At 38.9% G+C, this 24,305-nt stretch overlaps 1 protein-coding gene across 1 annotated transcript in view; it reads right to left on the minus strand.

The window, feature by feature from the left end:
- Nucleotides 1-24,305, minus strand: part of ANO4 (anoctamin 4) — a 675,069-nt gene that overhangs the window by 148,029 nt on the left and 502,735 nt on the right. The window contains 2 exon segments of the mRNA XM_053719254.1: nt 490-572; nt 22,798-22,858. Of these exon segments, the coding sequence (XP_053575229.1) occupies nt 490-572; nt 22,798-22,858 (144 nt within the window).

A 24,305-nucleotide genomic window follows, 5' to 3' on the forward strand; every position in this document is an offset into this window, starting at 1 on the left:
AGGAGCTGAACGCTGCTTTTTTGCAGGGGTTCGTTTTTTTTTCAGCTCAAACTGCCCCATTGTTTCCTATGGGGGAATCGTGCACGAGCACGTTTTTGAAGCTGGCCGCGTCCGTAAGCACCGCTGGTATTGAGAGTTGCAGTGGCGGTAAATATGCCTGTACGCTACCTTTTTGGAGCCTAACGCAGCCCTTCAGAGAACTCTCAATACCAGCAGTATTTAAAAGGTGCTGGGGGAAAAAAACCAGCGTTAGCTACGCGGGTCGTTACCGACAAAACTCTAAATCTAGCCGAAAGTGTTTTGTTGCAACACTGAGAAAACAATGATTCACAAACTGTTATTAACTACACATGCTACAAAAAATATGGATGTGTATAAATCCCCACACACACTAAAACTGGTGTTTAATTACAGAGAGCACAAAAATGTAGCAACAGATTTTTGATAGATTCTTGTTACCACAATGCAGTATATAGTAACCACACTTACCTCTTCTTCTTCCCAGTCTATTAAATCCCAGTCATAGGCAATGACAGCTCTTCTTCGCTTCCAAAATTCTAGAAAAACTGTTGCTATGAAACACAACATAGTAACAACTTTAGAACTCTAGTTCATGGCATATAGTGTATACTTTTATTCCAATCTCCAAACTGAAACATCATTACCATTATTGTTTGCAGTTGTGTAAAGAGGTTTATTTTGACACAAACAACATACCAATCAAACAATATGAAACCCCAGATTTTTCTTTCAGATAGAGTATACAAGTTTTAACAACTTTCCAATTTACTTCTATTATCAAATTTGCCTAAAGGGACATAAAACCCAAATTTTTTTCATTCATTATTCAGAAAGAGCATGCAATTTTAAACAACTTTCTAATTTTGTTTCCTTTGTTTGAAAACAATATCTTAATATGCTCAGTAGCTGCTAATTGGTGGCTGCACATAGATGCCTTGTGTTATTGGCTCACTCATGTGCATTGCTATTTCTTCAATAAAGGATACCTAAAGAATGAAGCAAATTAGATGATAGAAGTAAATTGGAATGTTGTTATAAATTGTATCCTCTATCTGAACAATTAAATATTTTTTTGGTGTGTCATGTCCCTTTAATTCTCTTGGTAGTGGGTGAGCCAATAACAACAGGCATGAGTACAGCCACCAATCAGCAGCTAGCTTCTGGGAGTATATAACTGCTACTGAGCTTACCTTGGTATAATTTTAAACTAAGGATACCAAGGGAACAGAACAAATTAGATAACAGAAGTAAATTAGAAAGTTGATTAAAATTGCATGCTTTATCAGAACCACAGAAGTATAATTTATTTATTAAGTATAATTTAATGGTATTGTTCTTTTACTTTACATTTGTGTCAGTCCCTAGAAGATATAGGTGATTCACAACAGAACACAATGAATATTGCTATTGTAGCAATTTACCTCAGCATCTGATTAATGTTGACAGTTTTTACAAAACCAGGGGGATTGCTTTTATAAGCTGATGAACGTTGACTATTATAAAATCATGGCTACTGGAGAACATTATGGGCTAGATTTATCAAGCTGCTTATGCAGCTTTGGAGGCCCTTCTCTGAAGGCTCACCTGAGCAAGCCTGCAGCCGATAGTTAGGGAGCAGCAGCCATCAGACTGCTGCTTCCGAACTTTTACCCAGCATTTAGCTGACAGATTAAAATTACCCCAGAAAGGTTCACCTGGGGTGATTAAAAGCCCCTTCTCGAGTGCAATTGGGCTAGCATGAGCAGGGGGTGGCATTGCACAAGCGTATTACTGCCCGCTTTCTGCAATTCCGAGCAGACAGGTTTATTGAAGCAAACCTTGTCCATCTGGGCTTTATTAAATGGGCCTCTATTAGTCATCACTAACTTATCAGCCATCTATCTTCCTACACCGTTTCTGCAAGGGATCTATACATCTGTGCTGATCTGTAACTTCAATGGGCATGAAACATTATGAGATTGTTATATGAAAACATAATTTATGCTTACCTGATAAATTAATTTCTTTCATGGTGGTGAGAGTCCTGGGAATTACTCTTCCCTACCACTAGGAAAAAGCAAAGATTCCCAAACCCCAAGAACTCTATAAAACCCTTCCCATCTCACCAGCACCTCAGTCTTATGTAGAGCTGAGCACAAAGAGGAAGGGAAAGTAATAAAACAAAATAGGAGCAGGTAAAAAATAATGTGGGCAAAAAAAGGAAAAAAAAAAAAAAAAAAAAAACAGGAAAAAAACAGGGTGGGGTCTTGTTTAGTCTCACCACAATGAAAGAAATTAATTTATAAAGGTAAGCATACATTATGTTTTCTTTCATACAAATGGTGAGAGTCCCTTGATCCATTACTCCTGGGAACTAATACCCAAGTTTGGAGTCCACGAGTAATAACAGGGTGAGATCTAGGAAACATCATTTTTTAATGAAAAACTTAATCCACAACTCTAATAGAACCTAAAGAAAAGGCAATAAAAAATAACCAAAGGCTGCCTCAGAAGAAGCAAGAACATTAAAATGGCAGAAAAGAAAATTTGCAAAAAAAAGACCAAACAGCTGACTAGCAAAAAACTGGTCCACTGATAAAACATTCTAAAAACACAAGAAGTGGTAACTGGTATGAAAAAAATGACCAGAAAGCCATCCAGGTGGAGGCTGACCTGCCTCCAAAAAAACTATCGCCTAGATTACGAGTCTTGCGTTAGCCTTAAAAAGCAGCGTTGAGGAGTCCCAACGCTGCTTTTGAACACCAGCTGGTATTACGAGTCAGGCAGGTACAGGTGTACCGCTCACTTTATTTCCACGATTTTTGCATACCGCAAATCCCCTTACGTCAATTGCGTATCCTATCTTTTTAATGGGATTTTCCTAACGCCGGTATTCCGATTGATGGAAAAAGTGAGCGGTAGACCCTCTCCTGTCCAGACTCCTACTGCATTTAAAAGTCAGTAGTTAAGAGTTTTATGGGCTAACACCATAACATAAAACTCTTAACTAAAGTGCTACAAAGTACACTAACACCCATAAACTACATATTAACCCCTAAACCGAGGCCCCCCCCCCCACATCGCAAACACTTAAATAAAAAATTTAACCCCTAATCTGCCGACCGGACATCGCCGCCACTGTAATAAATATATTAACCCCTAAACCACCGCACTCCCGCCTCGCAAACACTAGTTACATTTTATTAACCCCTAATCTGCCGTCCCTAACATCGCCGACACCTATTTACATTTATTAACCCCTAATCTGCCGCCCCCAACGTCGCCGCCACTATATTAAATTTATTAACCCCTGAACCTAAGTCTAACCCCCCCTAACTTAAATATAATTTAAATAAAATGAAATAAAATTACTACAATTAAATAAATTAATCCTATTTAAAACTAAATACTTACTGATAAAATAAACCATAAGATAGCTACAATATAACTAATAGTTACATTGTAGCTAGCTTAGGATTTATATTTATTTTACAGGCAACTTTGTATTTATTTTAACTAGGTAGAATAGTTATTAAATAGTTATTAACTATTTAATAGCTACCTAGCTAAAATAAGTATAAATTTACCTGTAAAATAAATCCTAACCTAAATTACAATTACACCTAACACTACACTATCATTAAATTACATAAACTAACTACAATTAAATTAAATAAACTAAAGTACAAAAAAACTCACTAAATTACAGAAAATAAAAAAATATTTTTTTTTTAAGCTAATTACACCTACTCTAATCCCCCTGATAAAATAAAAAAGCCTGCCCCCAAAATAATAAAATTCCCTACCCTATACTAAATTACAAATAGCCCTTAAAAGGGCCTTTTGCGGGGCATTGCCCCAAAGTAATCAGCTCTTCACCCAGCTGGGCACAAGTGGACCTCCAGTGGGGCAGAAGTCTTCTGATCCAGCCAGAAGAGGACATCCAGACCGGCAGAAGTCTTCATCCAGACGGCATCTTCTATCTTCTTCCATCCGGAGCGGAGCGGGTCCATCTTGAAGACATCTGACGCAGAGCATCCTCTTCCATCCGACGGCGACTGAAGAATGAAGGTTCCTTTAAGTGACATCATCCAAGATGGCGTCCCTTCAATTCCGATTGGCTGATAGAATCCTATCAGCCAATCGGAATTAAGGTAGGAAAAATCCTATTGGCTGATGCAATCAGCCAACAGAATTGAGCTCTCATTCTATTGGCTGATTGGAACAGCCAATAGAATGCAAGCTCAATCCTATTGGCTGATTGGATCAGCCAATAGGATTGAACTTCAATTCTATTGGCTGATTGCATCAGCCAATAGGATTTTTCCTACCTTAATTCCTATTGGCTGATAGGATTCTATCAGCCAATCGGAATTGAAAGGACGCCATCTTGGATGACGTCACTTAAAGGAACCTTCATTCTTCAGTCACCTTCGGATGGAAGAGGATGCTCTGCGTTGGATGTCTTCAAGATGGACCTGCTCCGCTCCGCATGAAAGAAGATAGAATATGCCGTCTGGATGAAGACTTCTGCTGGTCTGGATGTCCTCTTCTGGCCGGATCGGATTAAGACTTCTGCCCCTCTGGAGGTCCACTTGTGCCAGGCTGGGTGAAGACTTCTCAAGGTAGGGTGATCTTTAAGGGGGTAGTGTTAGTTTTTTTTAAGGGGGGATTGGTTGGGTTTTAGAGTAGGGTTGGGTGTGTGGGTGGTGGGTTTTAATGTTGGGGGGTATTGTATTTTTTTTTACAGGTAAAAGAGCTGATTACTTTGGGGCAATGCCCCGCAAAAAAGCCCTTTTAAGGGCTATTTGTAATTTAGTATATGGTAGGGAATTTTTTTATTTTGGGGGGCTTTTTATTTTATTAGGGGGATTAGATTAGGTGTAATTAGTTTAAAAATTTGTAATTTCTTTTTTATTTTCTGTAATTTAGTGTTTGTTTTTTTTGTAATTTAGTTTATTTAAATTAATTGTAATTAAGTGTAGTTAGTTTAGGTAATTAATTTAATTATAGTGTAGTGTTAGGTGTAATTGTAACTTAGGTTAGGGTTTATTTTACAGGTAAATGTATACTTATTTTAACTAGGTAGTTATTAAATAGTTAATAACTATTTAATAACTATTCTACCTAGTTAAAATAAATACAAAGTTGCCTGTAAAATAAAAATAAACCCTAAGATGGCTACAATGTAATTATTAGTTATATTGTAGCTAACTTAGGGTTTATTTTACAGGTAAGTATTTAGTTTTAAATAGGAACAATTTAGTTAATTATAGTAAATTTATTTATGTATTTAAATTATATTTAAATTAGGGGGGTGTTAGGGTTAGACTTAGGGTTAGGGGTTAATAAATTTATTATAGTTGCGGCGACATGGGGGGGGGGGGGCAGATTAGGGCTTAATAAATAAAATGTAGGGTTTGGCGATGTTGGGGGCATCAGATTAGGGGTTCATAAGTATAATGTAGGTGGCGGCGGTGTCCGGAGCAGCAGATTAGGGGTTAATAATATAATGTAGGTGGCGACGATGTCGGGACGGCCGATTAGGGGTTAATAAGTATAATATAAGGGGTGTTTAGACTCGGGGTTCATGTTAGGGTGTTAGGTGTAGACATTACTTTTATTTCCCCATAGGAAACAATGGGGCTGCGTTAGGAGCTGAACGCTGCTTTTTTGCAGGTGTTAGGTTTTTTCAGCCATCTCAGCCCCATTGTTTCCTATGGGGAAATCGTGCACGAGCGCGTTCAGCCAGCTCACCGCTGACTTAAGCAACGCTGGTATTGAGGTGAGATGTGGAGCTAAATTTTGCTCAACGCTCACTTTTCTGAGGCTAACGCCGGCTTGCAGAAAACTCTTAATACTAGCGTTGTCTTAAGTGAGCGGTGAGAAAAAAAGGCTCGTTAGCACCGCACACCATTACCGACAAAAACTCGTAATCTAGCCGTTTATGAATAAGAAGCTTCAACCAAGAATCCAAAGAAACAGCAGAAATTCTCCGAACTTTCTAGAACCAGCAAAAAGAACAAACAAACTAAAAGTTTGCCTGAACACCTAAGTAGTATCAACATAACACTACAATGCTCTAACAGAATCCAAAACATGACAAGACCACATTTAATAATAAAGAAGGAACAACAAAGTCCTAACTTATATAAACAGAAAACATCTTTTAGAAAAAAAGAGGACGAACACAATAAAGAGTAGAAAACTCTTCTAACAGATGAAATAGCTAAATGAAACCAAACTTCCAAAAATAAGTTTAATATCCACCTGATGCATAGACCCAAAAGAAAGAACCTGCAAATCCTTAAGACCAAATAAAGGTTCCAAAGAGGAAAGATTTAATAATAACAGGCTTAATTCTAGGCCATTTTTAACATTGAAAATGGCCATGTATGGCCAAAACCTTTTTGCTGCTAACTTGCCTCTCCACTATCCTACATGATGCCGCGGTTCCAGTGTATCGGCCCAGACTCTTTGGGATTACTGTGATGCTTTCTTTTTTTTAACTTTTTCTGTTTATTTTCTTATTCACTCTTTTTTCAGTACTATATAATATAATCTTACCCAGTGGGAGGGTGGTATGTGAGCAGGGCGATATTACCGTCTGTTAATGATTTTAATTTATTAATAAAGGCTATATTTTATAATTAGGAAATAGTGCTGTAAGTCCTTAAAACAAGAAAAAGCGGAGCACAGGTAAAGCACTAAATTAGCATATTTATTAGAAGCAGGATAAAAACAAAGTAAAACATTACTTGCAAGTACAAGAAAAAGGCATGACACGTTTCGGCTTTATGCCTTCATCAGATACCTAAATACTGTCTTATACTTGTTAACTTATAAAGGCACCTGTTCATACTCATTGGATACACCCAGGCAACCACTGAAAACACACCCTCCTGCTCAGTAACCCCTTATTTTCTTTAATTCGACACTGGAATTTCAGTGACACTTTACAAAACCCAATGCTAGCACATATATGTGAAATAGCGTTGTCTGTGTTTATTATTACAATATGAGAACAAAAAAACTTCTTGAGCCCTATTTTATTAAGCTTGTATGCCTATAGCGTTTTTAACTACACAATCCTCTGTTATGAAATATACAAAAACAGAAAGCAAGAGCACTTGGGCATTCAGTGCACTGTGCCAGATAAACCACATACTTTGTCCTGCAATTGGTATAATTGGTAATATCATACACCTTTTGTGTAGTACAAGACTGGAATTGCTTTGTCACCCATGGGTGACCACACGCCTTACAACTATGATTAACACATTATAGTGACCTTTGCAAGTGAGCCAATTGCTTTTGTTAACATCTTTCTCTTTAACCTTACTCAGGGAAAGATAATTCCCCAAAGTGCAATTTCGTTTGGGAACAAAGCAACTTCCCTTCTTGACCACATCATACAGGTAGGTTCTTGTCACCCTTTAAAATAGGTGTTTCCTGACAATATTTTTTATTTGGTTATACTGACTACTGAATGTAGTGATGAAAGTTAGTTTCTCTTTTTCATGTGTTCGTTTTCTTTTCCTTGACTCTGAAAGTAAGTCATTCCTGTCTATCTCCAAAACTTGAGTGAAAGCATTGTCTATCATTGGCTGATTATAGCCTCTTTGAGTAAATCTATCCTTTAAACCCTGGCTTTCTACCAAAAAAAGTCATGTTGTGAACAGTTGCGCTTGAGACCTCATAAATTCATCTTTAATATTCTCAAAGCCTGTGTGTTTTGGGTGTGCACTTCTAGCATGCAAAATGGTATTTGATTGAAGCGGCTTACGATACAGCTCACTCTGAAGTCTGCTTTTTTCTACACTGCCCCTAAGTAACACATCCAAGTAAGCGATTTCATTAGGATTAGCCATATACATGAATTGCAGGCCTACTGCATTATCGTTCAGATAGTTTACAAAATCCTCCACTTCTAAAGCTGTGCCACTCCAAATGAAGGCCAAATTGTCTATGTATCTATGATAAAATTTGATACAATTACTGTATGGGTTACCATCTCCATAGACGTGAGACAGCTCCCACCAACCCATAAATAGGTTGGCGTAAGAGGGGGAAAAGTTGGCCCCACATAGCTGTCTCACGTCTCTGGAGATAATATTCACCATCAAAGAGAAAATAATTGTGGTTGAGTAGGAACGTGATAACCCTGATGACATAGTTTTTAAAGTGATCGTCAAAGTTAGTATATCTGTCAAGAAAAAACCTTACTGCTGTTACTCCCTTGTCATATGGGATTGCAGAATACAATCCCACAACATCTACAGTTACCCAGATATAACCTTCCTGCAAAGGTTCCTCATCCAAGAGTCTCAGGAGATGTTTTGTATTTCTTATGTAACTAGGAATCAGCTTAAATAACGTCTGCAAAAAGGAGTCTATCCATGTTGACAGTTTTTCCAGAAGAGACACAATTCCTGAAACTATTGGTCCTCCTCTAATATCCTCCAGGAACATGTGTATCTTAGGGAGATGGTGAAAAATTGGAACCACAGGCTCCTTTACATACAAAAAAAAAAAATCAAAGGTAGGTTCATCAATGAAACCCTCCTCCCTTCCATCATCCAAAATATGGTACACAAGTCCCTGGAATTCACATGTGGCGTTATTGGGCAGCTTACAGTATACCCGGGTATCTTCTAACTTTCGCATGGCTTCTTTGATATAAGCACTTTTCCACATCACCACGCTATTCCCTCCTTTATCTGCTTGTCTGTATACCACTTGTTATCTCACTTTAAGTGTTTTTAATGCCTTTCTTTGTGTAATAGTGAGATTTTGGTGACTCTTTTTGGTTGGCAAGAGATTGTGCAGTCTCCTTGGGTCCGTTTCAACACGATAGTGAAACGCCTCCAAAACATCTCCCCGAGACTTAGTCGGGTAAAAAAATGATTGAGGTTTGAAGCTCATACTGCCCCTTATCAATCCAAAATTATCTTTATAAGTTTCCATTTCAAGTTCTAAGAGAGACATATAGTCTCTAGCTTCATCAAAAGCAACATCACACTGCGTTCCTAGACTAAGTGGTGAGAAATTAAATGTCTCATCAGTACAAACATTTATTTCTTTGGGAAAAAACCTTTTCAATGTTAGTTTACGTACAAAACAGTTTAGATCAATTACTGTATCAAAAAGATTGAAATTAGTACTTGGCACAAAACCTGAACCCAAACTTAATACTTCTGTTTCTGACTTACTGAAACTCTCTGTAGTTAGGTTTATCACTGTTAAATTTAGTATTTGTTATTGGACTTGACAGCCATTAGGCCGTATCTCTTTGTTACTTGTGCGCCTACCTCTTCTTTTTCATTTTCTACCCCTATTCCTTGTTTTGTCGTGTCCTGGTGAAAAACCTGTTCCCCTGTCCAACCTTGTTTCCCTGTTTTGTGTTTGTATTTCTGGGATCTTCCTCCTAACTACCATTTCTCCACAATTCCTCACTCCTTGCTGAACCTCAAATCTATCTTCAGTCACAGTGTTTTCTGATGTCATAACAGCCTCTCCCTGTTTTTGACTAACCTGACTGCAATGGGTCTTCATGTGCACGATTGAGTATGGTAGGAACTTTATCATCTTCATCAGTAGATGAAATGTCAGTATCTAAAAGGGAAAAAGAGACCTGTTTATTGCCGCTTCTAGCATTTTTCTTTCTATTGGAGCGTTTTACCCTATTTCTTTTAAGTTGGTAATTTGGCCAAACATAAACACTGTTATTTTTATAGTCCATTTGATCCATGTCAAATTTCTTTATTTTTAAAGAGTCAATGCCCCCTTTAATTGCAGTGACAGATTCACTCAGGACCTTGTCAAGTCTTTTATAATCCTTATGGTCAATAAACATGTTTAGATCCATCTGTAACTCAGTGATTTCAGACCGCAGTTGTTCCAATTGTTGCTTTTTGTATACAACTAACATTAGTATTAGCATAGTTGAACAATCAGATAGGATAGAATTCCAATCATTTATAAACTTAGCATCTGTCACAGGAAAAGTAGGGAACTTGTAAACTCTCAGTCCTCTAGGAACGATATTGAGAGAAACATACTTTTCCATGAGGTTGATATCCCACCAGGTCTTATGTTCTTTTAGTAGCAAAGACTCAATTTTTTGAACGATTTCAGAAATAGAAAACATCTTGGTTTTATCTGAGAGTAAGTCATCTAGTGATGGTCTGGTGCATTCCATATCAGAAACAGCCCTTAATGAAAAGGGAACACTATCCATGCTGCTATGTGATATAATTTAATGCTAATTGTAAATAACTAATATAGATAGTAATAGTGCTTGCCTTTAGTTTGTAGTGCCTTGAATTGTAACAGTATGACCACTGTTACATTTATAAGCCTTGTAAATTGTAGTATGGGTACAGCTAAACGAAGGATTAAGAGTAGTGCGGTAAGCCCCCATACTTTCTCTCTTTTGTATAATTTAATTGTTATTTTGGAGGATTAGCACCTTATCTCATAGAAATATTTTTATTTGATATGTTTTTCCCACTTTTTTGGATTGTAGTGCTGGTCAGCTCTTATCTGTTAATTATTAATTCTAGGCAAGGCTAGAAGACCTGGTGGATAAACCCTTATCCAAACCATCCTGTAAAAATAGCAAGAAATCTGGAAATTCAAAAAGAATGGCAAGAAAAACCTTGATTTGAACACCAACAAAGAAAGGACTTACAGTTCTTCAAATAACAATTCCCTTAGTCACAGACTTACAAGCCTGTATAAGAAACTCAATAACTGAACAAATAGATCATAGGATTTCTGATTCTATCTCCATGCCATCAAGTCAAGAGAACTAGAATGATAGAAAGGACCCTAAAATAGAAGGTCTGGATTCAAAAGAAGCAGCCAAGGAGAGAAACTGGATAACAACCATCTCTGCATGCCAAATACTACAGGAACAAGCTGGAGCAAAACAGAATCACAAAAGCTCATCCTGCTAAATCTTGGAAATCACCCTGGTACAAAATACTCAACCGGGAAGCCATCAGAACTATCTCTGGGCAACCTCAAAGATCTATTATCTGAAAGAACATAACCAGACGATGAGACCACTCTTCCAAACAGAAATACTGAAGACTGGATAACAGAACCATCTCTGCATACCAAATACTACAGGGATTTCTTCTACAATATGACGAGTCCACGGATTTCATCCTTACTTGTGGGATTTATCCTCCTGCTAACAGGAAGTGGCAAAGAGCACCACAGCAGAGCTGTATATATAGCTCCTCCCTTCCCTCCACCCCCAGTCATTCGACCGAAGTTAGGAAGAGAAAGGAAAAACTAAAGGTGTAGAGGTGACTGAAGTTTACAAAAAATATATATAACCCAAATCTGTCCACGGATTTCATCCTTACTTGTGGGATACAATACCAAAGCTACAGGACACGGATGAAAGGGAGGGACAAGACAGAGACCTAAACAGAAGGCACCACTGCTTGAAGAACCTTTCTCCCAAAACCAGACTCAGAAGAAGCAAAAGTATCAAATTTGGAAAATTTGGAAAAAGTGTGAAGAGACGACCAAGTCGCAGCCTTGCAAATCTGTTCAACAGAAGCATCATTTTTAAATGCCCATGAGGAAGCCACAGCCCTAGTAGAATGAGCCGTAATTCTTTCAGGAGGCTGCTGTCCAGCAGTCTCATATGCCAGGCGGATGATACTCTTCAGCCAAAAAGAAAGAGAGGTAGCCGTAGCTTTCTGACCCCTACGCTTTCCAGAAAAGACAATAAATAATAAAGATGATTGATGGAAATCCTTAGTCGCCTGCAAGTAAAACTTCAAGGCACAGACCACGTCCAAGTTATGTAACAGACGCTCCTTCTTAGAAGAAGGATTAAGACATAAAGAAGGAACAACAATTTCCTGATTAATATTCTTATTTGAAACAACCTTAGGAAGGAACCCAGGTTTGGTACGTAAAACCACCTTATCAGAATTAAAAATAAGGTAAGGTGAGTCACATTGAAGTGCTGAAAGCTCAGAAACTCTACGAGCAGAAGAAATAGCAACTAAAAACAAAATTTTTCTATGGAATGCATGGGTTCAAACGGAACCCCTTGAAGAACACTAAGAACTAAATTCAATCTCCAAGGTGGAGAAATTGGTCTAAACACAGGCTTAATTATGGTTAGAGCCTGACAAAAAGACTGAACGTCTGGAACCTCTGCCAAACGTTTGTGAAGCAAAATTGACAAGGCAGAAATTTGTCCCTTTAAGGAACTTACTGATAACCCTTTCTCCAATCCTTCTTGGAGAAAATACAGAATCCTAACCTTACTCCATGAGTAGCCTTTGGATTCACACAAAAAAAAGATATTTAAGCCATATCTTATGATAGATCTTTCTAGTGACAGGCTTACATGCCTGAATCAACGTATCAATGACCGCATCAGAGAATCCCTGCTTAGCTAAAATCAAGCGTTCAATCCCCAAGCAGTCAGCTGCAGAGAAATTAGATTTGGATGTTGGAAAGGACCTTGAATGAGAAGGCCCTGTCTCAAAGGGAGTTTCCACAGAGGCAGAGAGGACATGTCCACTAGATCTGCATACCAAGTCCTGAGTGGCCACGCAGGCGCGATTGGAATTACTGAAGCTCTCTCCTGTTTGATCCGAGCAATCACCCGGGTAAGGAGAGGAAACGGTGGAAACACATAAGCCAGGTTGAATGACCAAGGCATCTATCAGTTCAGATTGAGGATCTCTCGACCTGGAGCCGTATCTTGGGAGCTTGGCATTCTGTCGAGACGCCATCAGATCCAACTCCGGTTTTCCCAATCGAATAATCAGTGAGGCAAACACCTCAGGATGGAGTTCCCACTCCCCCGGATGAAAAGCCTGTCGGCTTAAATAATCCGCTTCCCAGTTGTCCACTCCTGGGATATAGATTGCTGACAGATAACAAGAGTGGGTCTTCGCCCATTGAATTATCTTGGATACTTCTGCCATCGCTAAGGAACTCCTCGTTCCTCCCTGATGATTGATGTAAGCCACAGTTGTGATGTTGTCAGACTGGAACCTGATGAATTTGGCCGAAGCCATGCCTGAAGCGCATTGAATATTGCTCTCAATTCCAGAATATTGATTGGAAGTAGAGCCTCCAACTGAGTCCATACACCCTGAGCTTTCAGGAAATTCCAGACTGCCCTCCAGCCTAGTAGACTGGCGTCCGTTGTCACTATCACCCATGAGGGTCTGCGAAAACACCCATGAGGGTCTGCGGAAACTTGTCCCCTGGGACAGATGATCCGGCGACAACCACCAAAGAAGAGAGTTTCTGGTCTCTTGATCTAGATTTATCAGAGGAGACAAATTTGTATAGTCCCCATTCCACTGTCCGAGCATGCACAGTTGCAGTGGTCTGAGATGAAACCGAGCAAATGGAATGATGTCCATTGCCACCACCATCAATCCAATTACCTCCATACACTGAGCCACTGATGGCTGAGGATTGGACTGAAGAGCTCGACAAGTATTTAGAATTTTTCACTTTCTGACCTCCGTCAGAAAAATCTTCATTGCTATAGAATCTATCAGAGTTCCCAGGAAGGGAACCCTTGTCTAAGGAATTAGTGAACTCTTTTCTAGATTCACTTTCCAACCGTGAGTTCTCAGAAAGGACAACACTGTGTCTGTGTGAGATTTTGTTAGATCCTGAATCAAGAGCCTGAATCAAGATATCGTCCAGATAAGGCGCCACTGCTATGCCCTGTAGCCTAAGAACCGCCAGAAGGGACCCTAGAACCTTTGTGAAGATCCTGGGTGCTGTGGCCAACCCGAAGGGAAGAACCACAAACTGAAAATGTTTGTCGAGGAAGGCAAACCTTAGGTATTGATGATGATCCTTGTGAATAGGAATATGAAGGTATGCATCCTTCAAATCCACGGTAGTCATATATTGACCCTCCTGGATCATTGGTAGAATTGTTCAGATAGTCTCCATCTTGAACGATGGAACTCTGAGAAACTTGTTTAGACTCTTGAGATCTAAAATGGGTCTGAAAGTTCCCTCTTTTTTGGGAACCATGAAGAGATTTGAGTAAAACCCCTGCCCCTGTTCCAGGCTTGGAACGGGACGAATTACTCCCATAGTAGAGAGGTCTTTTACACAACGTAAGAACGCCTCTCTTTTTATCTGGTCTACAGACAATCTTGAAAGAAGACATCTCCCCCTTGGGAGAAATTCCTTGAATTCCAGTTGATACCCATGGGTCACAATTTCCATTGCCCAGGGGTCCTAAACATCTCTTGTCCAAGCCAGGGCAAAGAGAGAAAGTCTGCCCCCTACTAGATCCGGACCCAGATCGGGGGCCGCCCCTTCATGCTGTCTTGGTAGCAGCAGTGGGCTTCTTGGGTTGTTTACCCCTGTTCCAAGCCTGGTTGGGTCTCCAGACGGACTTGGCCTGAGCAAAATTCCCTTCTTGCTTTGTGGAGGAAGAGGAAGAAGAGGGTACTCCTTTAAAGTTCCGAAAGGAAGGAAAATTATTTTGTTGACCCCTATTCTTAACAGACTTATCCTGAGGTAGAGCATGAACTTTACCTCCAGTAATGTAAGAAATGATTTCCTTCAACTCAGGTCCGAATAGGGTCTTACCCTTGAAAGGAATAGCCAAGAGCTTTGATTTAGATGACACATCAGCAGACCACGATTTTAACCATAACGCTCTTCGAACTAAAATGGCAAATCCTGCATTTTTAGCCGCCAATTTAGCAATCTGAAAGGCGGCATCTGTGATAAAAGAATTAGCTAGCTTAAGAGCCTTAATTCTATCTAAAATATCCTCTAAGGGGGTCTCAACTTTAAGAGACTCTTCCAAGGCATCAAACCAGAAAGCCTCTGCAGTAGTCACTGGAACAATGCAGGCTGTCGGTTGTAAAAGGAAACCCTGATGAATAAATAACTTCTTTAGAAGACCCTCTAATTTTTTATCCATAGGGTCTTTGAAAGCACAACTGTCCTCAATAGGAATAGTTATACGTTTAGCCAGGGTAGATATAGCTCCCTCCACCTTAGGGACTGTCTGCCAAGAGTCCCGAACAATGTCTGATATGGGATACATTTTCTTAAAATTAGGAGGGGGAGAAAACGGTATACCTGGTCTGTCCCACTCCTTCTTAATAATCTCCGAAATCCTCTTAGGAACCGGAAAAACATCAGTGTAAGCGGGTACTTCTAGATATTTGTCCATTTTACATACCATAATATGGTCACAATCATCCAGAGTGGCTAATACCTCCCGAAGTAACAGGCGGAGGTGTTCTAGCTTAAATTTAAAGGACATAACGTCCAAATCTGTCTGAGGTAACATACTTCCTGAGTCCGAAAGTTCTCCCTCAGACAAAATTTCCCTGATCCCCAACTCAGATCCCTGTGAGGGCACATCGGAAATAGCCAACAAAGCATCAGAGGACTCAGTATTCACATTAATTCCTGTCCTACTGCGTTTACCCTGTAACACTGGTAACTTAGATAATACCTCTAAGTTGACATAACTGCAGCCATATCCTGCAGAGTAAAAGAATTAGACGCATTTGAGGAACTCAGCGTCGCTTCCGTGGGCGTTAATGGTTGTGACATTTGGGGAGAATTAGATGGCATATCCTGATTCTCTTCAGACTGAGAATCATCCTTAGGCACACTTTCTTTACATAAAATATGCTTTTTACATTGTAAAGCCCTTTCAGTACAAGAGGTACACAAAGTAAGAGGGGGTTCCACAATGGCTTCTAAACACATAGAACAAGGAGTTTCCTCAAGTTCAGACATGTTTAACAGACTAGCAATAGCCACAATAGTCGTAAATCACTTATTTTACTGATTCAAAAAACTTTTTGCAAAAGGCGTACTGCGCCTTTAAGAAATAAAAAGCGCAACAATTTTTTCCAAACTGTCCTAAAAACGTTCTTATCACTAAACGATTTTATATAACAGTTACATTTTTCCAAAAATGATTGCAGACCACGATTTTAACCATAACGCTCTTCGCACTAAAATGGCAAATCCTGCATTTTTAGCCGCCAATAAGCAAAAGTGAAATCACCCTTTAAGGAGACATTTTAATCCAAAAAATATACTTAAACAATGAAAACAGCCCCTGCACCTCGCCACAGCTCTGCTGTGGTGCCTACCTGCCCTCAGGGTACTGAAAATTGACTCGACAACGATCCGGTGACTGGAAAACAACTTTAGAACCCACTGGAGCTAATGCCTGCTGCCTTCTTAGTGAGAGAAAACTGCGCGTCTGAGCGCGCGAAATAGGCCCCGTCCATCATGGATGTCACATCAAACAACTGCCTAACCGCATGGGAAGCGGTTTGAATTAAGCCATGTGGTCCCCTGTACCTAAAGTCTTATAACATATAGCTGCAGCCCTACTGACCTAAAATAATAAAGATATACATGTCAAACTACCTCTCCCAGTGTCAAGCCCCCATATAGATATGCAAACTGTTAATATCAATATGTATAGAAAACAGGCATGTCAGTAACACCCTGAGTTTCATATAGGTCTACTGCTTACCCCTTCCCTTGCAGGGAAAAAAATGTCAGCCAGTTCTGATATAACAAGTCTCCTCAGAAATAAAAGGCTGAACATATCTCAATGCTGCTTGAAGCATGAGACCGTTCTCCACACTGAAGATTTCTCTTGCACTACCTTCAGAAGTTCTGTGGGAACCAGAATGGATCTTAGTAACGTCTGCTAAGATCATCAACCTCAGGGCAGAAAATCTTCATTCCTTAATCCATTTCTCCCTGAGGAAAATAGTACTCACCGGTACCATTTTAAAATAAAAAACTTCTTGATTGAAGAATCTAAAACTAACACCTCACTTTACCTTTTCCTATTACTAACACAGGCAAAGAGAATGACTGGGGGTGGAGGGAAGGGAGGAGCTATATACTCAGCTCTGCTGTGGTGCTCTTTGCCACTTCCTGTTAGCAGGAGGATAAATCCCACAAGGATGAAATCCGTGGAATCGTCATATATTGTAGAAGAAATAATCTGCATATTGTATACTATACTGTGTAATCTACTCAGTTGTATCTTCTTTGTGATTATATTTAGTTTTTAGGATGCACAAGAGTGACTTTATTTTTCAGAGAACTGTACACATGATAGGACTGAAGTATTTAGGTTTTATTGTCATTGTTGTCTACTCATAACTCTCTGTTTATATAGTCTGATTTATTATTCATTTATGATCATTTGTATTGTATTGCATGGCAAATAAATATTTCATATAGAAGTTTTGTTTGCGTTGGATCTAGTGGCAGTATTGGGGTTAATATAATATATATTTTTTGTGTGTTTTGGGATCTGGGTCAGCTTAGAGGTTAATAGCATAGATGGGTTTCTCTCTCTCTCTCCTTACAGACTCAGCTTTACTAAGACCCTTTGTTTCCTTAAATTTCAGAGAAAAAATTGTAAAAAGTACTGGAATTTATTTGGCATTATCGTTAAAACATAAATAAAGCCTCTGTTTTTTTTAATTACCTATGAAATTATATATATATATATATATATATATATATATATATATATATATAGCATACACATACATACAAAGAGAGAAGCGCTTTACCAGGAATGAACAACAGCTCAGTAGCTAGTTCTATGGCAAATTACCACCCAGGAGCAGCCTCTTTTAGTCCAGTTGTGCTTTACACAGAGAAAACCTTTCTTGAAATAAATCAGTCTGATCCTGCCGAGTAAGGTCAGTCCAGCCCTGAAATACCAGGCAATTCTCCTTTGAACAAGAAACAGGACAACCACAGACTATCGTTTCGGCCTTCTGTGGGCCTCATCATTGAGGCGCAGCCATATTCCTCTAAGCACACTGGGAAAGGAGTTCACGTCTGGTTTGCCCCATCACCCTTAGGGAGATCTCCCCAGAGTCATATTACAAATACATACAAAGAGAGAAGTGCTCTACTAGGAATAAACAACAGATCAGGAGCTTGTTCTATAGTGCTATGATGCTACTATTTGGTCGCCAAATACAATCATATATTTAAAAAAAAAAAAAAAAGGTTACATTTTCACATTTTTTTTTCTCACTGAAATTATTCACACACAACTACTGCAGTCATAAGACAAATAGTTGTTAAAGCTTCTATGTTCCCTTTGTTCTGATCCCCCAAAACTGTTTTCTAACCTTCCCCCTTCCCACTGTACCCCACCATGTTTATTACTGGCAACCAGTGTGCCAGTAACAAATTCTTTTTTTTTTAGTTGTTTTATTATTTTTTTGAATATATATTTGTTTCTGTATTGTAGGGACCCACCTTCCCATCTAACATATATTTCTCTGTAGTGTAGGACCCCATTCCTCCCTTTCCCTTCCAGTATTTTGCCATAATTTAAGGAACCCTGCCCCTCCCTGCCCCCATTTCTATTGGGCCACCCACCTTCCTCCTTCCCTCTCACTGCTCCCACTAGGCACCAATGGAACATTGTTACAGAGAGTGACGCAGACAATGCTCCCTTACCATATAAATGAAGATGCCTTCTGCCCCATGGTTGCAGCTCCCGCTGTCTAAGATGATAGCAGGGACCACAACTTGCACCTCTGTGCTGGACGTAGGTGCTACATCAACACAATACGCTAGGCAAAGTACTGTCTGATGTAGTACATCCATTTGGCGCAAGGGGTTTTTACACTTTAAAGTTACTATCATATAACCTTTTTTCCATTCTCTCTTCTAAGCTATACATATTTAGGTCAATGAGCCTTTCCTGTTAAGTTTTATTTTTTTGACCATGTACCATTTTAGTAGCCCTATTTTGAACAGATTGCATTTTGTTTATATCCTTCTAGTGATATGGCCTCCAGAACTGCACACAATACTCAAGATGAGGCCAAACTAATGATCTGTAAAGTGGCATAAGAATGTTACTTATTCTGCTGCTACCTCTAATAATAAAACCAAGCATTGCTGCAATACTATATTGTTTACAAATTTCAAATAATCTGAAATAATAATTCCCAACTCCTGTTCCTCATTTGTAACAGTCAGTAAAGTGTCATTGGGCTCCACGTACGAAGCAGCGAGAGCTGTTCCGGAGCCCTTGCGGGGCAGATTCGCATATGCGAGCCTGCTTCCCGCAATGTAAGAAGCAGCAGCCATTAGACCACTGCTTCTTACACCCTACGCCACCTCTGAGGTGGCGAGGGAAAATCACAGTGAGCTCGCTCGCTCGCGGTGATTGACAGCCCCTTCAGTCGCGCGTAAGAAGAGACGGGCATTACAAACTGCGAGGAGTGTGTAATGATACATACGGGCTAGCGGACAAACAGATCCGCTGCCCGTATGTAGCGAAGGCAAGCGGATAGCTTTGCAAGTTGAGAAGCTGTCTACCCGCCTCTTAGTACATGGAGCCCACTAAGTCTATAACGAACCTTTGGATCTTTCTTACCTCAATGCATAATTTTGCACTTTGCAATGTAAACTTTATATCCCAATTATTTGTCCATTTCTCCAATTTAATGATATCACTTTATTTGCCCCCACCACACACCAGATACATAAACTCTATTACACTTTAATGTCATCTGCAAACAGACATAATTTCCCTTGTAACTGCAGATATCACTGTTAAATATGCTAAATAAAAAATCGATCAGATTGATTTTTTTTATTATAGGTTTCCAGGGTTTCAGATACAATCAATTTACTACAGGTGTAACTTGGACAGGTTAACTAACTAAAATAGTGCCACATCCAATATGTTGGACACAAAGGCAAAAAAACAGACTTGGAAAACTCTAATGGGTTTACATCGGTTCATAGCTCACAATCATATGTGAAATAATGCTAGCAAAAATAAAATGAATAGTGAAATTAAGAATTTTCTAACGTCACTCAGATGAAAAATAGACCATGAAAAAGTATCAGCCTTTATTCTTGCAAAATGACATACTGTAGTCATGCTTATCGTATTAAAACTAAACCAATGTTTCCTTTCTAAAAATAACAGAACTAATTACTTATTAATACTCCTGAAACAAGAACATTACAGTGAGGTTATATACAAAGTGGAATACTAGTCTGACTTACTGTTCTTGCATTCAGTCTAATTGTGTATACAGGGATGTTGCCACATTTATCACTGTAGTAAGTTAGCAACAATATTTAAGAAGAAAAGAAGGCTATACAAAATTAGTATAGCTTCCACTAGACCCAATAATTGGCATTGCCATAGGCCACTAAGTCTTGAGCTAAGTGGCTTTCTGACTCCACTGTTATAATCCAATGTCAGGGCTATTTTATAGAATGCATTCAGTTTATTTGCAATGGCTGAATAAGTCCAACGCTCCCACCCATCCCATATACTGCATGATTATGACAGGTTTGAAAGTCTGCCCTGCTGCTCATCTGTAGCTTCTCGCCAGGGCAAATATCCCAGTTTTCAGGGATTGTCATAACTCTGTTCAGGACATGCCCTACCTAGCCCACAGCACAACTCAACCACATCCATGATGCCCCTTAGTACCACCCCCACACATCAGCCCTGAGGATGAAATCCCGGTGGTCCACTGTAAGCAATATCCCTCACCTCACTCCCCCAGAAAACCTCTGGGAAATGTTTGGAGGTATAGTATTTAATTTTAAGGAAAGAAATAACAAAACCAAAGCAGAGGTGACGGATTTAACAACTAAAACAATTTAGTATTTTTAGAGTGCATTGCTGGTTGTCTGGTTAGATGACAGGTGATCAGAGCAGTTTTATTCAGAACAGATGTATGTACAACACTAACGAAAATCTATAATAGGACTCCATTTAAAAAAAACTCTAGGCTGACAAGTTCCGTTCCCGCAAACCTGTCTGCCAGGCATCGTGGCTAGTGGACAGCATACGCTTCCTGCATTTAATACTGCACAAGCCTCTACTTGTGTAATGCTGCCCCCTGCTTGTGTGCAGCCAATTGTGTGAGAAGGGGCTGTCAATCACACTGGTTGGAGTAGTCCAGGATGATTGCAAACTGCCAAACTGCTCAAGGAACACATCATATACCAGAGAGAAAATAGGACTTGGAAATACAAATTATAAATCTATTTAACTTCTTCAATTCAAGAACAAAGGTTATGGTTAGGTTTTAATTGTAAACATTAGTTAAAATATACTAGCGTTTTTTGTTTCATAACATTTACTACACAACTCAAAACCATTTCAAGCGACAATACAGATTTAAGGGGTCAAAGATATGACGTCTCAGAAAAGAGGCATGCAAATGGCTTTAACATAGGGATGCATACATATCTATATATACAGTATATATATATATATATATATATATATATATATATATATTAAAATACAAATATTTATATATATATATATATATATATATATGTGTGTGTACATATTTATTTATGCATTTATATGTGTATATATGAATTAACAGACATATTTACACATAAAAAATCTAATAGTCAAGTAGCTGAAAACATAAGAAAGCATATTTATGCAATATTCATCCACTATTATAAAAGGCCAGGTATGTTTGTCTGATGCAGTCATGCGTAGTAGAGACTGCAGTGCGAGACAAACATGGCCATAAGGAAGGATCTGTCAAGGCCGTGAGGATCAGACAGCAGAGAGGGGGAGTTGGAGCGGGCGTGACGGGTGTGTGGCTGACAGGAGCAAGTGTTATGGGGGCGTGACGTCAGGAGCGGGCGTGATGGGGCGTGGCAGGGCATGGCCGTGGCGTCAGGAGCGGGCGTGATGGGGCGTGGCAGAGTTGTGGCCGGGCGGGTGGGACCGCTGTACTGTGGCTTGTGTACACAGGCTTTAGGAATAGTATTTAATAAAGTGTTTAACTGTTTATTTACTGTAAATATTTCACATTCTAATTTCTTTACATAGGGGAATATGTTCTAATTATTTTTTAATAGATATTCCTGTATATCTCTATACCTATTTATATAGGTATAGCTATATTTTTTTATCAAAATACAATCAGATATATATATAGAAATATGTATTAAAGAATAAATAGAACATATTCTGCTATGTGAAGAACATTGGAATGTGAAATATTAATATTTCATGTCGGGTTAGCACACTTGAGGAAACGCAATAGGGTTTGCTTGTTGTGCTCCATTGAAGTCTATGAGGGAATATGTTAACAGTCGCGATATTCCAAGTTTGGCTTTTGGTGTGTTGGCTTAGTGCTCGTGCGAAAGCTTTTTACTTTCAACTTATAATATGCACGCTAACACGTGTAAAAAGCCTACTTTATTATTATTGGTTATTTGTAGAGCGCCAACAGATTCCACAGCGCTATAAACATAGGCGGAATACAAGGAAACATTTATAGGATCAGATGAGTAGAGGGCCCTGCCAAGAGTCGCACTGTTGTAGTCAGCTCTAAAGAAGGTGATCTACAAACAGCATGGCTCTTAGGCTTCTAGCGGAGTTAATGCACGAGCACAAACTACCACTCCACTTGTAATCTAGCCTATAATAATATAAAGCAGTTTTTGTTACTCATGCGCTTTTTTTTTTTTTTTTTTAAAAACAAAATTACAATCCTGAAAAACAATACAACTGTAAAAATGTGAATAACTTTGGCCAATGGTTTCTTAAAGGTTTAAAATTGCAAATAAGTTCAGATAATCTTCTTATTCAAATTCTTAGATTTAATAAGCAAATCAACAATGTTTCTTGCCTCATTTTTTTCTGGATTCATAGATAATTTTGAGTAACATTTATGACTGAGTAACATTAAGGATTTTAAGTAAAAAAAACAAACAACTTATGTCCATACTTACCCCAAACTGCCATGAACACTGCAAAAAAGACGGTAGCTCCATTGTCAAACAGATGTGTCACCTGTGATATAAAGAATGTTGTGAAACTATTTCCACTTTATAAAGAATAAATATAGAATGAATATAAAAAAATATGCACCTGTTCATTCTTTGAGTGACAATATGCCACAATGGTTTTATTTACAACTGGATCTAATCTATAGATAAAACCGTAATTTACATTCTTAATGCTGTTATTGATGAATAAAGTCCATCTAGTCCCATCCATTCACACATCCACCCTCACCTCTGGCCTGTCTGTTCTTTATCATTGACCCCTAATTTGTTGTGCCAGTGTATTCCATATTAAACATAAGTCTAGGTACCGATTTCTGTAGGCTACAATCTATGCGACTGGTAGGCTGTTCAAATCAGCCAATAAGATTTCAGTAGCTCTCATCCTATTGGCTGATTTGAATTTGAAGAATCAGATAAGCCAATAGGAATGCAAGGGACCCCATTTTGAAACAGCTACCTTGCATTCAACTTCAGTGTACGGCGGTGACCGTATGAAGAAGACGCTCCGCGCAGGATGGGATCAGCTTCCAGGATGGCTCTGCACCGCCAGGATGAAGACAGAAGATGCCCCCGGGATGGATGAAGACCTCGCCGCCTGGATGGAGATGGATGTCCGGACTTCAGAAACCGTGAGTAGATCTTCTGTTGTTAGTGTTAGGTTGTTTTTTTTTAGATTAGGGATGGGCACTTGAAAAAGAGCAAAATGCCCTATTAAAGGCAATGTCAATACAAATGCCTCTTTAGGGGCAATGGGTAGCTTAGTTTTTTTTTTCGAGTTAGGTTTTTTATTTTGGTGGGTTTTACTTTTGGGGGGACTTTTATTTTTTTTTTACAGGTAAAAGAGCCGATTTCTTTAGGGCAATGCCCTACAAAAACATAATTTATGTAAGAACTTACCTGATAAATTCATTTCTTTCATATTAGCAAGAGTCCATGAGCTAGTGACGTATGGGATATACATTCCTACCAGGAGGGGCAAAGTTTCCCAAACCTTAAAATGCCTATAAATACACCCCTCACCACACCCACAATTCAGTTTAACGAATAGCCAAGAAGTGGGGTGATAAAAAAGTGCGAAAGCATATAAAATAAGGAATTGGAATAATTGTGCTTTATACAAAAAAATCATAACCACCATAAAAAAGGGTGGGCCTCATGGACTCTTGCTAATATGAAAGAAATGAATTTATCAGGTAAGTTCTTACATAAATTATGTTTTCTTTCATGTAATTAGCAAGAGTCCATGAGCTAGTGACGTATGGGATAATGACTACCCAAGATGTGGATCTTTCCACACAAGAGTCACTAGAGAGGGAGGGATAAAATAAAGACAGCCAATTCCTGCTGAAAATAATCCACACCCAAAATAAAGTTTAATAAAAAACATAAGCAGAAGATTCAGACTGAAACTGCTGCCTGAAATACTTTTCTACCAAAAACTGCTTCAGAAG

This window comes from Bombina bombina, chromosome 6, assembly GCF_027579735.1.
Source record: "Bombina bombina isolate aBomBom1 chromosome 6, aBomBom1.pri, whole genome shotgun sequence".
In the NCBI taxonomy this organism is placed as follows: Eukaryota; Metazoa; Chordata; class Amphibia; order Anura; family Bombinatoridae; genus Bombina; species Bombina bombina.